General features: G+C 49.0%; 1 protein-coding gene across 8 annotated transcripts in view; it reads right to left on the bottom strand.

Moving 5' to 3' along the window:
* map4k3b (mitogen-activated protein kinase kinase kinase kinase 3b) overlaps positions 1–18,673 on the bottom strand; it is a 105,411-nt gene that overhangs the window by 55,177 nt on the left and 31,561 nt on the right. For all 8 annotated transcript variants that reach the window (XM_061231825.1, XM_061231827.1, XM_061231822.1 and 5 more), the window contains exon 2: positions 14,407–14,464. In XM_061231825.1, coding sequence (XP_061087809.1) covers positions 14,407–14,464 — 58 coding nt within the window. The remainder of the gene's footprint in view (positions 1–14,406; positions 14,465–18,673) is intronic.

Genomic DNA, 18,673 nt, shown 5'->3' on the forward strand with positions numbered 1-18,673 from the left:
TGTGTGTGTGCGTCAGTGTGCGTGTGTGCTGGATGTGTGTGCGTGTGTGTGTGTGTGTGTGTGCGCGTCAGTGTGTGTGTGTGTGTGTGTGTGCGTGCGTCAGTGTGTGTGTGTGTGCGTGTGTGCGTGCGTCAGTGTGTGTGTGTGTGCGTGCGTCAGTGTGTGTGTGTGTGCGTGCGTGCGTCAGTGTGTGTGTGTGTGTGCGTGCGTCAGTGTGTGTGTGCGTGCGTGCGTGCGTCAGTGTGTGTGTGCGTGCGTGCGTGCGTCAGTGTGTGTGTGTGTGTGTGCGTGTGTGTCTGTGTGTGTACGTGTCAGTGTGCGTGTCAGTGTGTGTGCGTGCGTGCGTCAGTGTGTGTGTGTGTGTGTGTGTCCTTTCCCATCTCCTGCGCTGCGCAGCTGCAAGTGCCATCCCACCATGACACCACCTGGGGTCATGTGACAAACCGCCGGCGAACCCTGTGGTCAGACTGCCGTCCCAGAGCAGCTGCACTTCTAATTAGAAGCACAAAAAACTAATTCATGCCACGGCATAATCACACTCATCTCCTCCATCAGAGAGGCCTGGAGCATGGCTTAACCGCTGCAGCCCTGACCCCTCCCTCAAAGCCGCCGGTCAGGGGGGGGCGAAACATGCACCGCATGAATATTAGATGTGTTTCCGCCATGCGTTCCAGCTGCGTTAGCATCAACCGCTAGCGTGCTACCTCAGACAGCTCTGCGGCTGTGACCGCGAGCGACAGGGGCAAATAAATAAATAAGTAAGAACGTTAAAAAAATAAATAATAATATCGACATCCTCCTCTCCGGCCAGCAGTAAGGTCTGTGTCCGGAGCCCTAGAGAGACCGGATCGATCGAGCTGCCCCACCTGAAAATGCTTAAAAACCCTTTTAGCAGGCTGGCTGGGATTCCAGGATAACACACAATGGTACCAGCAGGGCTCTAGCATTGCAGCGTGATGCAGTGATGCATCGGATGTTGGAGCTGCCATTACCTCATCCGAGGGCCACAGAACACAGAACGGCAAGAAACAACAAGGCTGGGGGCTGTCAGGGAGGGGCCAGCTCTCTGAACAACACACAGCACCAAGCACGGATCATCCAAACAAATAATTCTCTTCTGCGGTCTAACAGTCATCATTTCAAGTATGGAAAACAGTGAATACATTCTGAGTTCAGAATCTGTCTGCAGGATTCTATCTGCCAGATACAGCTTCTAGACCCTGAGCTTCAGAGTGTACTCATTATGATGTCATAATGATTATAACTGCAGATATGGTTTCAAGACACTGAACTTCAGAATGTGATCATTATGATGTCACAATTATTATATCTGCAGGGACAGTTTCAAGACGTTGAGCTTCAGAATTTAATCATTATGATGTCGTTAGGGAGCCATGTCATAATAACGGCCCGTGGGTGATGTCATAATGGCACAATAACTGCCTGGATGGAAAGCACACTGACAGCAGTTTACAGATTATCATTCGATGCAAATCCAATTTCACAGTGATTCATCTCATAAATTGAGAGCCGAGAATTACAGATACTCAAATCCCACAGAGCAGTGGTTAAAAAAAAAAGAAAAGATAAACCCGCAACACACTTCATCAGTCAACATCTACTATGACCCATCTCTAATAATAAAGATTCCGCCATATGTTCAAATATCGAATTATAGTTCAATACATTACAGCTGCTATTATCCAGAATGACTTGCATATTTGTCAATACAAATCCATTTACAGTTGATACCTGGATATTTAACTAAAGCAATTCTGGCTGAAACAGCCGCATATTTCACATTTCACATTCTCAAAGGTGCCACAGCATGGCTCCACCTGAGATTTGAACCCACAACCTCTGTATCATCAGGCCAGCTGCCCAGGCGCTATACAACGCTGCCAGCATATTAAAAGAGTCATTTCCCCACGCTTTGATTGGTCAGTGCCCTGGGACACCGGTTGGGCAGAGCGCAATATAAAATTAAAACTGACCGATTGATCGATCAATCGATGGACGGGTGATGAATCGGCTGTCACAGAGACACAGTGTGCAGGGGGGGGCGGGGGCACGATCAGCTGGTGCAAGGCTTCATTCATCTGGTGTTCATGTCAGGGACAAAGCAAGACAGGAAGCTGTTTAAAGTGTACAGGAAGTGGTTTATCAGCGAGACCCCCATTTTTCATTCCCAGCATGCACCCGTGTTCTACGCCAGCTTCCAGCGACATTGGCTCAGGCGATAAGAGCAGCTGTCTGGCAGTCGGAGGGTTGCCGGTTGGTGCCTTGCATGGCAGCCAATCGCCGTCGGTGTGTGAGTGCGTGTGTGTGTGAATGGGTGAATGAGAAACATCAATTGTACAGCGCTTTGGATAAAGGCGCGATATAAATGGCAACCATTTACCATTTCCCAGGATGCACCTCTGTTATACGGCAGAAGTGCCGCAGGAATGCCTGCACCCCGTGCAGGTTAAGCCCCGCCCCCCGTGTGGGTTAAGTCCCGCCCCCCGTGTGAGTTAAGCCCCGCCCCCCGTGCAGGTTAAGTCCCGCCCCGTGCAGGTTAAGTCCCGCCCTGCTGTGTGAGTTAAGCCCCGCCCCCCTGTGAGTTAAGCCCCTCCCTTCCGCGCACTGGCCCGTGGCACAGACGAGACGGATGCCGTTCGGCCGTGATGATTCACCGACACTAATCACAGTGTGCGTGTGGAGGGGGGGGGGCGGCTTCGATCTGCGGTGAGAAATGCATCTTGGGTAGATTGTGTTTTGACAAGCGCTCGTCACTTGAGAAACTGCTTCGACAGCGGGAGGAGAAATCATCAGCAGCTGGATAATATGCAGTGGACTGATGAAGGGAGAGAGAGAGAGGGAAGGAGGGAGGGAGGGAGGAGGAGAGAGGAGAGGGGGATGGAGAGGGAGGGAAAGAGAGGGAGAGTTTCTATCCACTTTTACATGTCCATTCTCCCAGTGCCTCATGAGCTTTACCAAAAAACAGGCTGTTTTAGTGGCTGTGCCTTTAAGGTTCAATAATATCATGGAAACCGTGTTCTGATTGGCTTCAGAGCACTGTCTGTGACAAGCTCTTGGAAGTCTTTCTGCTACAAGGTGGGCGGTGCTAAAGGCGAACATATGCAAATGAGCGTATATGTTGTGACTTCACAAAGTTATGGAAGTCCGAACTCCTTGATAATCCACACATCGCAAGGGAAATATCATTTTCCACAATACGGGACCTTTCACCCGATCAGCTCCAGTACTGTCCACGGACTACAAAAGAACATAAGCTGTAGACACTGTAATGTAAAAGTCGTATGAAGTGGACACGGAAGCTCAGGGGATTCTGGGTATTGTAGTTTCTCCCAGCGCCAAAGTAACAAACTCAGCTTCGTCTCACAGAAAGCCAGTCTCACAACGTGGCCAATGACACGTGCTCCTCCACCCCAGAGGGCGGGGCTCCCCGTCTCAGCGGTGACTGTGTGCTTCTCAAAGCACACTCCTCTCTCCCACACGCAGGGCCGGTGTGTTTAGAGAGCTACACCTCCGCATATCTCACATACCAGCAGCACCATGTAATTACCGAACAAAAAACAAACGCGTGACCCCAAAAGATCATGTATCTACACATCACTAGCAACTGAATGAGTTATCGCCAGTTCAAAATGGGGCGGCCTGTAGCGTAGTGGTTAAGGTAAATGACTGGGAAACACAAGGTCGGTGGTTCGAATCCCAGTGTAGCCACAATAAGATCCGCACAGCCGTTGGGCCCTTGAGCAAAGCCCTTAACCCTGCATTGCTCCAGGGGAGGATTGTCTCCTGCTTAGTCTAATCAACTGTACGTCGCTATTGCCAAATGCCAATAATGTAATGTAATGTAATAATGGAAAGAAAGAGTCAGTTAATGTATGCTGGTAATTGTTAACTAATTATAGGTTCATCCTATGGTTTGCTAATGTATAAAATATCATCTAACAAATGCATTAGTTGGTTGATAACAAATGCATGAACTAATGAAAAGTTAACTTTGCGCTTAATTAATGTATTTGCCCATCATTAATTCATGTCGCCAACTGCATTAGTTAATGCCAATTCATGGACTTCATGCGACCAACAGCCCTTTCTGCGATGGATCTTCTGGCACGTTCCGTCGGAAATGCACCTAGTGGGAGTGAGGTCGTCTACGTTTTACGAGCTGCTAAACCTCAAACCGCCCTTAAGTTTTTCGCCCCTGGCGTAGAGATACCCGCTTTTCGGTGGGTGAGCCCTGTGCTAAACTGGCCCTGTGCTAAACTGGCCGGGAAAGGGTATTTCTGTCCAGGAAAAAAAATCATTCTTTTCTTGGCCCAAAACTCCAGTTTTTAAGCGGGGAACCCCCTATGCCAGAGAGGAACGACAGAGGGGTCCAACCTAGAGGCTAAAATTTGCATATGGAGACCTCAGCAATGTTTTCACAACGGGTCCCTATGGGTCACGATGAGATAAAACATTTCCTCCATGCCTCAGGCCATGTGACCAGGCCCTGGTTTCAGCACAATAAAGAACATCAATAAAGAACGGCCTGTTTTTAAGCTCGTAATGACGGTGGATAATAACACCCTGTGTTTGCGGAAGGCACCCGGCTTTGTTTAGGCACACACGCGCTGTGCGTGTCAGCCGCACACCGTTCAGCGAGTCCCACCTGTAACACCACAGAAGAAGAAGCCGGCTTCAGCAGTAGGATGCTGCAGACCCCTGGGGTAAGTGGCCAGCTGAGCGGAAACTGAGAGCGGGGGATTGTGGGTAGACGTGAGGGAGATGGAGGGAGTGGGATGAACACAGACAGAGCGGGGGGGCTCAGAAGCTCTACAAAGCAGGAGCAGCTCAGCTTGCAGTCTTGGTGAAACTGGCAGAGCGTGTGTTTGTGTGTGCGTCTATGTTCGTGTGTGTGTCTGTGAGTGTCTGTGTGCATTATGTTTAAGCCAGTCTATGCGCATTTTTGTCTGTGAAGGTGTGCACGTGTATGTGTGTGTGTTCATGTGCGTGTGTATGTATCTCCATGTGTGTGTGAGTATATGTGTGCATGTATGGGCATGTGTACAGGGCCTGTGTGTGTGCATATGTAGGAGTTTGGGCATGTGTGGGCGAGACTGTGTGTGTGTGTGTGTGTGTGTGTGTGTGTGTGTGTGTGTATATATATGTCTGTGCATGTCTGTGTGTGTGTGTGGGCATGTGCGTATGCGTGTGCGTGTCTGTGTGCGTGTGGGCATGTGCATATGCATGTGCGTATGCGTGTCTGTGTGTCTGTGTGCATGTGCGTATGCGTGTGCGTGTCTGTGTGTGCGTGGGCATGTGCGTATGCGTATGCGTGTCTGTGTGTGTGTGGGCATGTGCGTATGCGTATGCGTGTCTGTGTGTGTGTGGGCATGTGCGTATGCATGTGCGTGTGCGTGTCTGTGTGTCTGTGTGCATGTGCGTTTGCGTGTCTGTGTGTGCGTAGGCATGTGCGTATGCGTGTGCGTGTGTGCGTACGTGCGTGGGCGTGGGCGTTTGCGTGTTTGTGTGTGCGTAGGCATGTGCGTATGCGTGTGTGCGTACGTGCGTGGGCGTGGGCGCGTGTGTGTGTGTGTGCGGGCATGTGCGTGTGGGCGTGTGTCTGCATGTGTAGATGGCTGAGAGTGGCTCCCCCCCCTCCTGTAATTAAACACTTCTGTACAGCCACTAAAACGGGCAGAGCACATCCGCGCGCACGTCACTCAAGCCCGTCACACCGTCAGACCGTCAAGGTCGGGGGTGTTGGGTTTGGACACTATCGGGGGGGGGGGAGACAAATTAAGCACCCCGGCAGCTACGCTGAAGTCCGGCCTTCAGCATCCATCACAGACACATCAGCGCACACTCGCCCGCTGTTTTACGAGCTCTTATCAAAAACGGCTCACACTTTTATTTACTCCTGAGTAAAAGAGCGGGTTAAAAACGACGCCCACGAAACAGCGTTCACGTGAACAGCTGCACGATTTATCTCCTTTCCTCCTCGCTGGGGAACGCAGCGGCGTGATCTTCCCCCTGCGGATCGGCGTTAAATCTCTTCCCAAGTTTTCCCGGACTCGAGAGAAACTAAAAGATAACATTCCTTTGGGCGTGTGGGAGAAACAGGGTTTGCACTCAAAACAATGGCAGTACCAGAACGTCATGCTGGGATGGACATTCGGGCGGTAAGGGTGGGCAGAGGGTGCTGGGTATAGAGTTGGGGGGTGAGCTCTACTGGGTACACGACCGGGGGAGGTGGGGGTTATCCAGCCACTATTGTACATCCCTTCACAGCAGGAGAATGAGAATTTGTAAACTTCGCTCCTGTCTGTGGTGCAGATGACCAACTGACGAGAGACTTCTGGCCCACTCTCGGGTCTCTCCAGGGTGGGCAGTCTACCCTTATGTGTGGGCACTGCCCAACCATACCCACGGCCCCAACTCAAAACAACGCTAATTCCGTATTCTTTAACATGAATAGAAACCCCAGCCGTAATCTCTGAACGACAGTGGCTGCCGTGATGAACAGTAGAGTACGGTACACACTGCATTAAGACTGCACTCTGAAATGCCGGCGTAAACCGCTTCGATCCTTACACGCTAGAGTGACTGCGGTATCTTCCACATGCTGATTTAGAATTATTACACTGAACTCCCGACAAGAGGAGGAGGAGGAGGAGGAAAAAACTGTGCTTCCATCAGACTGAGCGAGAGACCGCCCTGAGCTCCATCAGACTGAGCGAGCAAGCTGGCTCCGGCCCAGAGCTCCATCAGACTGAGCGAGAGACCGCCCAGAGCTCCATCAGACTGAGCGAGCGAGCTGGCTCTGGCCCAGAGCTCCATCAGACTGAGCGAGCGAGCTGGCTCTGGCCCAGAGCTCCATCAGACTGAGCGAGCGAGCTGGCTCTGGCCCTGAGCTCCATCAGACTGAGCGAGCGAGCTGGCTCTGGCCCAGAGCTCCATCAGACTGAGCGAGTGAGCTGGCTCTGGCCCAGAGCTCCATCAGACTGAGCGAGCGAGCTGGCTCTGGCCCTGAGCTCCATCAGACTGAGCGAGCGAGCTGGCTCTGGTCCAGAGCTCCATCAGACTGAGCGAGCGAGCTGGCTCTGGTCCAGAGCTCCATCAGACTGAGCGAGCGAGCTGGCTCTGGTCCAGAGCTCCATCAGACTGAGCGAGCGAGCTGGCTCTGGCCCAGAGCTCCATCAGACTGAGCGAGCGAGCTGGCTCTGGCCCAGAGCTCCATCAGACTGAGCAAGCGAGCTGGCTCTGGCCCAGAGCTCCATCAGACTGAGCGAGAGAGCTGGCTCTGGCCCAGAGCTCCATCAGACTGAGCGAGAGAGCTGGCTCTGGCCCAGAGCTCCATCAGACTGAGCGAGAGAGCTGGCTCTGGCCCAGAGCTCCATCAGACCGAGCGAGAGAGCTGGCTCTGGCCCAGAGCTCCATCAGACCGAGCGGGCGAACACACTGGCGGCCGCCCTGCGCTCCATCAGCTCTGTATTATTGATGAAGTCGGTCGGGCGCTCCGGCGGAAAATTGCATCGATTCAAATTCCCCCCCCCCCCCCCCCCCGGCCCCTCCCGCCCCCACTCCGGCCCTCCACGTCTGACGTGACGAGAATGAGCATGCAAGCGAAACGGCCGAGATTAAGAAAAGCCGATCGCCGGGCGCTGTAAGAGGATACGGGAGGCTGCAGCCGGCCGTTAAACGCGCGCCTCACACAGATCTATATGATTTGACATGTGACGGAAGCCATTTTACTGAGCTGGGAGCTGGCCTAGCCGCCGTGTCGAGCGCGCGGCCGTGTTTTTATTTTCTTTCGGGGGAACGCACCGACGTCTCAATCCCGTCGTTAAATTATTGCTCCGTCATCGTTTTTTTTTCGCCCCGACCGGTTTTTTGTTTCCCGTTTAATGAGTGCGCTGCTGTACCGCGTTCGAAAACACTCACTTTCATCTCCGCCGTGGCAGACGGGCCTAACCGAACGGCAGAGGCAGACTTCAAAAAACACCTTCAAGCTCCGAGCGCCTTAAAAACCCTCCGTATAAACCCCGCGATATAAACTCCCTCCTTCAAACACGGAGCGGGGGGGGGGAAGCCGTGACTGGACGGTTTTGCTCGCTCTTGAAGTTTCGGAGCGTCGGCAGTCGAAAGTAAACAAACACGCGTGCGAAATACTAATTTAAAAAAAGAGGGAGGGGGGGTAAAAAAAAAAAAAATAATAATAATAATAATAAAATCACCAGCGCTCACGGATGACATCACACGGGCAGGCGGAAACCACGGTAACGGAGGGTTAAAGCGCAGGGAGGCTGGGAGAGCGCGGAGGACGCCGAGGAGGGTAGAGCGGCACAGGCTTTAGTATTCTCCCCGCAAAGCGCAGTCTGAGGCCGTTGAAACGGGGCCCTCGATCTCACCCCGGGAAAAAAAGAAACACCTCAACAACACGACCGCGGGGGCCCCGCTGGCTGACACTCCAGGAGCGGCTCGGCCCCGCCGTTCTCCCACAGCCGCAGGAGGCTTCATCCAAGGTGTTTTTTTAACACCTTTTTTTTTTTTTTCCTGCAAGTTGCAAACTGACATTCAGATAAAAGGACAAGAAGTATCTGGGCTCTAGAACTGTAGACTGTGGCTCCCCGTTGGGTGGAAGGATTAATTGCTACTGAGCAGCTAAGGCTCTGTTCCAGGGTGTGGATGGGCCCCACGGTCTGGTATCTGTTAAGGCTCTGTTCCAGTGTGTGGATGGGCCCCGTGGTCTGGTATCTGTTAAGGCTCTGTACCAGTGTGTGGATGGGTCCCATGGTCTGGTATCTGTTAAGGCTCTGTTCCAGTGTGTGGATGGGCCCCATGGTCTGGTATCTGTTAAGGCTCAGTTCCAATGTGTGGATGGGCCCCATGGTCTGTTATCTGTTAAGGCTCTGTTCCAGTGTGTGCATGGGCCCCATGGTCTGGTATCTACTAAGGCTCTGTTCCAGTGTGTGGATGGGCCCCATGGTCTGGTATCTGTTACGGCTCTGTTCCAGTGTTTGGAGGGGCCCCATGGTCTGGTATCTGCTAAGGCTCTATTTCAGAGTGTGGATGGGCCCCACAGCGTGGTATCTGTTAAGGCTCTGTTCCAGTGTGTGGATGGGCCCCATGGTCTAATATCCATGTGTTAGAGGTGTACATGTGTGGTAGAGGAGTCCACGAGTGACAGCATGTGGGCATGTGTAACTCACAGAGCGGTTTGGACGTGTGTGTAACTCACAGAGCGTTTGGACGAGTGTGTAACTCACAGAGCGTTTGGACGTGTGCGTAACTCACAGAGCGTTTGGACGTGTGTGTAACTCACAGAGCGTTTGGACGTGTGTGTAACTCACAGAGCGTTTGGACGTGTGTGTAACTCACAGAGCGTTTGGACGAGTGTGTAACTCACAGAGCGTTTGGACGTGTGTGTGTAACTCACAGAGCGTTTGGACGAGTGTGTAACTCACAGAGCGTTTGGACGTGTGTGTAACTCACAGAGCGTTTGGACGTGTGCATAACTCAGTTCCCGCTGCATTGCAGCTCAGACCTGCTTAAACATTCATTTATGCAAATTCCTCCCATCACAGCAAACCCTGCTGCTGGAGTCCTTTTTTCTGCTCTGAAACGTGGAAACCGAGGCGACATTATCAGCAAGGAGATCACCTGACCTCACTCCTTGCGTTTCCACTGACGGTTATATTTGAAAATGTGAAACCGGCACTGGTGTCGGAAGGGAGGGGTCGGGCAGTGCTCACACCTCGGAACACACATCCACACGCACACACGCTACACACAACACACTGAACAGACACGCTACGCACAACACACCGAGCAAACACGTTACACACAACGTACTGAATACACAGTCATTACACACGACACTGAACACACGTGTGTTACAAGCAAATCACTGACCACATGGGCTATTCGCAACACATGTAACACAGGTGGTGCATAGGAATACTGAACACACAGACAACATGCTGAACAGACACTGAACACATACACTGCACACAACACAACACTGAACACACAACACTCTGACTGGACAGACAGAGGTCACAGCCCAAAGAGTTGTTGCCGTGGGCGCTGCACAGATGTACAGACTTTAATATCATCGAGATGGGCGAAGAGGGGACTGTTATCGCCGTGGTAACACACCGCTATCACACAGATCTGCACCCTTTCAGTCCGCACCCAATCAGAGCAAAGCGAACACGCAGCTCGTGCCTCCATTTTAACGATCATTTTAGCGACGACTCCACAAACAAATATCCGAAGATTAATCTCCAAAGAAAATGTCGGTCCAAGCAATTTCACCTTGGCCCCTAAAACACCCACCATTTCAACACCTCTTTCACCAGCACGCTGCCTTTCTGGAGCACAAGAAAATCATTCACTAAATCAGGCTGGAGCAATGCCAGAGCTTCTGACTAAACCAGGGGGGGTTGAGAGGGAGGGAGAGACACAGACAGAAAGACAGGCAGGGGTATAGAGAGAGGGGGGAGTGGAGAGGGGGAGAGTGAGAGAGAGATGGAGAGAGACAGGCAGGGGTATAGAGAGGGGGGGGGAAGAGAAAGATGGAAAGAGAGGGAGAGTGAGAGTGAGATGGAGAGGTCAAGGCAGAGAGAAGAAGAGAGATGGCAAGGGAGAGAGATTTAGATTTTTAAGTCCAACTTAATTAAACAATGCAAAAGAAATAAATAACAAATAAACAATAAACAATAGCCTTCAGCTCATAGCAATGTTTCTAAAAGGGAGGGTGATGGAGAGGGGGAGGGAGAGAGAGGGTGAGAGGGAGAGGGGGAGGGAGAGAGAGAGAGGGAGAGAGGGAGATGGGGAGAGAGAGAGGGGGAGGGGGAGGGAGAGAGAGAGAGAGAGGGAGAGGGTGAGGTGAGGTAAAGTAAGACCGAGAGAAAGAAAATGGGGCGGGGAGGATGATTGAGAGAAAGAGATGGGAGAGGAGATGGGGGGAGGGAAGGAGAGAGAGAAGGGGGAGAGAGAGAGTGATAGAGGCGCTGTCAGTCCTGTGTTGACATTGTCCAGTCTGGCCTCAGGGACACCCGATAAAAACCCTAATCTCTCCCGACAGCCACGGTGAGGACAGCAGGAATTTAAAGTTCATCAGAAGTGGGCGCAGGAAGAACTACCTCTGTGCACAGGAAGTACTGCCATTGTGCACAGGAAATGAATCACTTCCTGCTTCAGCCCTCTTCTTCTATGGTGGTGGTCCACTTCCTGGACGCTCTCTACTTAGAGTAAAGCAAAAGACTAGCTTCCCTATTTTACTCCTTTAATTGCTCAATATGGCTGATGACATCATCTCAACCCTGAAGTCTCTCTCTCTCTCTCTCTCTCTTCTCTCTCTCTCTCTCTCTCTCTCTCTCTCTCTCTCTCTCTCTCTCTCTCTCTCTCTCTCTCTCTCTCTCTCTCTCTCCTCTCTCTCTCTCTCTCTCTCTCTCTCTCTCTCTCTCTCTCTCCTATCTGCAAAGGAAAGTTACAGTCGGTGGCATTGGCTTCCAGCAATCAAACTGGCTCCAGCGAAATGTTTCAGCCAGCAGTGATGTCATAGGTCAGTTGTTCAGCTGGCTCGAATCCCGGCCTCCAAGTGAAGCGCCACCTACATGAGATCATGCGACCGAGCAATGGCTTTGCAGCACAGCACACCCCAGGAAAATGGGCAGGGTTCTCAAATCAGTGACTCAGTCTGGTCGGCCTCATACTACGGTTAGGCCGCCCAGCTCCACTCTGGCGCAGTGTACAGGCTGAAGAGGCTGTATTAAATGAGTATTCATCAGCGTAGCAGAAGCTCTTATCCACTCCAGAGCAGCTTGCACAGCGCACGTTTTCACACACAATACAGTTATGCAATTCTTACGATATTTACCGAGGGAACCGAGTCGACTCCCTGCCACAAGCCCAGGTACTTAACAACACTCTTGCTGGCAGCCATTTTGTGCAAAAAATACATTTCGGGACACGTTCCCAACATTCCCTTCGGGGGAAGATTGAAGCCTACTCCCAATCGAGGCTGAGAGACACTTTCATTACTGTGTGGGAACAACATTTAATTAACATGTCGGGACGTGCCAGCTCGCGCTCTCCGAGGGTTTGCAGAAGCGTTCGAGTTTGAGTCTTCGCCCTCCTTCCTCGGCACCTGACGTAACTGCGCTGATGCACTTGACAGAAAACCGATTTGTTGATTGCGGATTACTTTCTGGAAGTTAAGTCGGGAAGTTGGTCGGGGGTTTAGAGCTCTGAGCAACACCGCCCTCGTCGTACAGCGGAGAGGCACACAACTGGGGTGGGACGCTACACTGCAGCCAACTGCTCATCCCTCTACTGGCATTGAAGAAATACCAGCTGCCATACCACCATGCACCCAGCTCCTGATGAATGGCTGATGTTAAGCAGGTGTGGGCTTGGTTAGTATGTGGATGGGAGACCTCCTGGGAAAACTAGAAGTGCTGTTGTAGTGTTGATGGGCCAGTAGATCTTCCCTCTAGTCAAAAAACCCCAATGATGGGGATACTGTACTGTAGGAGACGGCACCTTTCAGACGAGACGTTAAACCGAGGCCCCGACTCACTGAGGGCATTAAAGATGTATGGGGTGTCCCGGTGTCCTGGCCCAACCGGGATCTCTCAACCTGCCACCTAATCATCCCCCGATTTAACTGCCGAAAAAATAACTTCCCTCAGCTCACCGTGAGCGGTGAGAATTTCTGGCACGAAATGGCCGCAGTGCCTGACCTAGGTGGGTGCTAACACACCGGTGGTGGTTGAGGCGAGATTCCCCCCCCCCTCATGAGCGAAAAGTGATCTTAATCACTGGCCACTGAGAAAAAAAGCGCTCTATAAAAGAAAGGAATTAATGAAATTAAGACTGTACTGATATTCCCCATATGCCCCGTAATCGCAGGGGGACGATGAGGTCCCCAGTTGGGGGCGCTGCCCCAAACCACAGCAGCGTGTAAACGAGGAGAAAATGGCCGCGCTCTGACCGTATTCCGCCGCTGTTGCCGAAAGCAAACGAAGTGTGGCCCGGTTTAGAGGAAGGAAACGTAACCGGGTCTACCAAGCGAGCGTTAAAAGAGGAAGACGTCGCTGTTCGGGGCGGAGGACGCGCCCACGTTTAGCTTTAAAAAGAAAAGAGCCGTCTCCGCCACTCGCGTGTGCGAAAGGTCCCGACCGGAGGACGTGTGACACGGCACGAATAATCAGAGCCCCGGAAAAAAACCTGCGCTTTCGAGACGCCCGGCGGCCCCTTTGAAGATGAAACGAGGGCAAAAGCCGGCAGAGTCGGAATATACATCAGGTGGGAGGGAGGGAGGGAGGGAGGCGACACCGCGAGCAAAGCGCTAACAAACAGCCGCGGCCGATCCCAAACCGGCGTCCGCCGCACGCCCGCCGTAAGGAAAAAGGCGCCAATTAGCGGCTCCACCGGGCCGTTTGAGAGAGCGAAACGCGCCATTAACTCAAAGGAACGAGCGCCGGCGCGGATTTAACCCAAATGACGGGCTTATTTCATCTGCATCGCGCCTCGTCTGGGGGAGAAAGAAAGAAAAAAAAAAGCGCAGAGGCAACGTGTGGATTAAGTGCTACATTCTCTACATTTTTCCACTGATAAAAACTTTGGTGTGACTGTTTAAGGATTCGGATTCGGACGTGGAAAAGCAGCTTTCGCGGGCACCGCGGAGGTTCGCGGCTAAGGCCTCAGGACTTTGATGCAGGCATTAGTTGGATGCAGACGCACACCGATGGCCATGGTGAGCAAGTTCCCCTTCAGGCCACCGGGGCACAGGGTTGAAGCGGTATTTCCTCAGTAATACGGGCGATTGAAATAAACCGGGAACAACTGGCTACCAAATTGAGAGAAAATGGGGAAAAATCTGTAAAAGTAAAGTAAAAACAGCTTTTGGCTTTTTGGAGACAAGGGTAGGTCGTTCTCCCACGTTTATTTTTCCGTAACAAAATATCTTACAACGTAACTTAGTGTAGGCTACACTGCCCACATCAAAATGGGCATTAGAAAATGAAATCAGCATTTTTCCATAACAATGAGATTGAAGTTGGCTGAGCATATTCCCTTTCATCTTTAAAGTCATGCCCAATCTAAAAGACCACAGACGCATTCTGAAACCGAGTTCACACAGAACAAAATTCTTCAGGCAATATTCTAAAAGCATGTCAGTAAAGTATTGATCTTAAGTAGTCTGTAACGCATTGAAGCATTGTTTTGTTTTATTATGTTTTTTAATTCAGTGTTCTAGATTGCTTTCAATTACCAGTATTGATTACAACATCAGCATTAGAATGTTCATTAGAAAGTGGAATGAACATTAATCGCATATAAGAATCATGATCACATATTTGCGATGTAAAACCATAACAGGTAAAGCAATCTTACCGGGTTCCAGTTTGATAACTTTAATGGCTGCCAGTTCCCCGGTGGTGACATTCCGAGCCTGCAAAAAAAATAAGACATTTATATTAAGAATAATCAGAAAGCAAATCATGTAATAGGTCTCACTTAACCATATTCAACATGTTAAAATGTACTGTTTTCAAGTGTGGGAAAATAATTATGGGGGGAGACTACGCTATAATGGAAAGCCTGTGATTGTGACTTTTCTCCAGATTGCATTTCAGACCTTGGTTCCTGTGTTATTACGGGCTTGTGATGTCACTTCCTGTGTAAAAAGCTTCGGTTTGCTACAGGTAGGCTACGCGCCCTGACAAAAAACATTTTTCATCATTGATTTAATAATACACGAAGAAACAACAAAACAAAAAAAACTAAAAACATCTGCTTACTGCAGTTCACAGATTTGTCTCAATCAAAACATGAGCTAACAAGACCGAACTGTTCATTTGGAAATTAAAAAACAATCCATTCTGTGAAGTTCAATTAGTTATGCAAAATATGAAATGCTCGCCAACTGACAAGGAGTATTCTTAAGCATGGTATTGGCTTTCAAACAAATCACAAAAAGTGCTTCTCATTAAGAGCGTTAGGCTTAGACTCGGTCAATTTAACAGAAATTAAGCAAAGAAATCAATATCGTATTTTATCTTCCATTTCCAGTTACCTAGCTCGCCGAATACATTCGCGGTCTTCAAAAATGATCATTTTAATTAAGTACAGCATAATTTCTCTAGGATTCTGAAACAGCAATTCCAACAGTAACCTTTCACGTTCGCCGTGGATTTTCCGTGTAAAAAACTTGGTGTGTGCTACTGCCATTCCAAAGATGTCAGCGAAAAAAAGAAGAAGAATGGACTATCCAGCAAGAGCCATCCTTTTTCGGTATTTTAATACCCCAAAACAGTGACCCACTTGGCAGGCAAGACTTCATAAAAAGGGACCCAGGTGGACCGTTTGCTTGCCAAAGAGAAAATTGCAGCACACGGGTGAATTAATGGCCCGAAGGCTGCCATGATCTGACCCAGGAGAGATGCATCTTCCCGCCCCTGTCATCAGGCCACGCGCTGGCAACGTTTTTAAAACCGTCCCGTTTATCGCTGCATTCACTAAAGCATATCGGAAACCGAAACTAAAGCGTATAGACGACAGATAAACTACGGATTCTTTATGCACACAACTGCATTTTTATTAAGTAAATCAACTGCTAACGAGGCAGTTTCATCATAAACTAGACTATCGGACAGTGAAATATTCCCCAAATACTCACCAAGCACTAAAATCCCAAACGCACAAACTCAGTAAATCACTTAATGTGATTTTAGTTTCATCAAGTAGCCGACCATTTCGTGATTCAGGGCATAAAGTTTTATAAACTTCCTCGAGTTAATTACAGAAAAGTAGACAACACCGTGTGTAATTTTGAAAATGTCCTACTTAATTCGAAATACTTGACATTAAATCTTAGGCATTTAGCAGATGCTCTGGTCTCGAGTGACTTACATAGATTAGAGTCTTTATAAAGATATAATTTATACAGTTGGATAGAAATTCAGGTTAAGTGCCTCGCACAAGTGTTTGGAGAACATAATTGCGCTATGATTTCAGGAGTTAAAATACTGGGTTAAGTCAGCATAATGACAAACTACATTGTTTGCATCCGCTGGCCAGCTGGCATCCAAAGGAGCTGTATTAGCAGGAAAGAAATGCAAGCCGACTTCGAGCAAGCTGACGACGCGCGCTTTTAATCGCATCGAAACACTGCTCAGCAGTGATGTGTATAAAAGCAAACTTGCAGACACGGGTCTTACAGTATGTCAACGGACCCAGTACTTCGCTGTGTCCATACACGCTCAGACAAAATGTACAAAAGGTGCCTAAAAATGTAACTGTTAAGATACCCTATAGGCACATAAAATCGTAACCCTAGCCAGCAATGTATAACTTGTACCTTTTTTTTGCTTGGAAAACCCATTTGTACCCAAAGAGAACATTACTGCACATTTTCAGGGTATATTTGGGAAATGTAATCCTCCTACTGAAGAGAGAAAAAAAACAAAAAAACATGCCTCCACTGTCATTTTATTTCTGAGAGTGTAGCGCAGTGCGAATGGGTCAAACGCGGGTCGAGCTCATGTTCAATACCCCGTGTCAGTGCCGGGTTTAGCGTGCGAGAGAGGTAATGGAGTATCGTGAACCTGAGGGTGGTAACTCCGTGTTCTCTGGGGGGGCTGTAGATATTCTCACTGCACCGGCGAGATCTCCGACAGCCAGGTGGGTGGTGCGGTGGGGGATTAAATACACCCACGCGCACGGGACACTGATCAATGCGCCCGCGGCCATACCATCAGAGACCACGCGGAATTATCCGGAAGACCCCCAGGAGGGGGGTCACCGTGGGCAGACAAACCCACCCCCCCCCCCCCTTCCCATATGATGAATCAATGAGCGGCATGTGTTTTTCCAGCACCCCCCCCTCTCTGGTTAAGAACTGGGGAATCATTAGCAGCCTATACTGATCTCTATGGGAACATACAAATTCCACATTATATCATATTATATTACAGGCATTTAGCAGATGCTATTACCCAGAGCAAATGACACAGATTATTATTTTTTTTCTGCATAGTATCCATTTATACAGCTGCGTATACACTGACACAGTTCAGATTAAGTGCCATTCTCCAGGGTAGTCTCAATGGCACTGTCCTACCTGGGATTCAAACCCGCAACCTTTCGGTTACAAAGCCCAGTTACATAACTATTATACTACATTGCCCAACTGCCCAACAATCTATTACCTGAGATGTACTGGGCCCACTACAACAATGATTGCCTATCCATACCTGGTTCAATGAAAAAAATATTCACCTATATGCACATGGTAAAATGGCTATGCCCCCATAATCCATGTACCCTTGGACTGCAGGACATTTCCTGGCACTGATGCGGAGACCAGCCTAATTTCAGGACCTATAATTAGTCTGTCAGATTTAATTCACGGATATTTCCATTTACAAACATGTTGTCACAAAGTCTATATATGTATATATATATTTTTAAAATTTGTGGATATTGTCATTTGCAAACAAAGTATGAAATACATATTTTCATTTGCGGATAGTGACATTAGCAATTACAAAAAATGGTCAAGGTAATTTGGAGAAATTCCCCCTTTGGAGAAAAAACATTTGCCTTGTCATTTAGTTCGTTTCCATTAATATGTCTTGTCATTTTGTTTGTTTACCATGCATACGTCATATACAGGTGCCTCTTGGAAAAAAGGAGATGTTAATCTCAAAGGGGCTTTGTAGTAAAATAAATGTTAAATAAAAGAAATATCATGCATACGCTCGAATGGCCAAGCTGGACAGTTGAAGCTGAAGTCAGTTCACCAGCAAAGAAACAATCCCCACTGCCCCCCTCACCCCCTTGACTCACAGGATAGTAAATGATCAACCATTCCAGCGATTTTCCACAAGATAAGATCCCAATAATTACCTTCTAGCTCCACAACTAAACGTGCAAATAATTTCGGTGTAATTATTTCAAAGCCGTAATGAAATTCGTTTGGGCAAAACTCCTTCCTTAGTGTTTTACTCAGGGTTGAGACCCCATCCCACCCCCCAGTGTTATGGCTAGGGGAATCTGTTTGATCTCAGTCAATCACAGGATCACAGATAGTGCTGGTCTTTGAGTTTCCCATTAGTCAATATTTCCCATTAAAGTTAATAGGAAACGAACACAATTAGTGTCTGTCGTTAATTACAGCTCCCTGCTCCAAACCGCTCAGCTGGTACACTTCACCAGTGAAAAAGCTTTCAGTTTAAAGTTTCAAGCCACAGTGGGAAAAAAAAGCCACCCAGGATTGTGAGACCAGAAAGGTGAGGATCATTTATTTTTAGGGCCCAGACAAACGTAATTTCTCAGACAAAACCCCCCCCAAAAAATCTTGCAGAAAACGTTTGTGAATATAAATGAATTCCCATGAGACTGAAGATGCCCCATAATTTCTTCTCTTAAATCAGGAACGTATAATTTTATTCCACCGACATACACTCAGTGAGCACTTTATTAGGTATTTTAGATTTTTATTTTATTTTTTATTTTTAGACTCATTAAGTATTCTGCTGCTGTAGCCTATGCTTATGAATGTGCCATGTAGGGTTTATGAAGGTGTTATATAGCCCTGATTTGAGAGCCTTCAAATACATTGTTTGTTTAATTGTAATGAGATCTAGCAGGCTGCAAT

Source organism: Conger conger, chromosome 2 (assembly GCF_963514075.1).
Source record: "Conger conger chromosome 2, fConCon1.1, whole genome shotgun sequence".
NCBI classification, from domain to species: domain Eukaryota; kingdom Metazoa; phylum Chordata; class Actinopteri; order Anguilliformes; family Congridae; genus Conger; species Conger conger.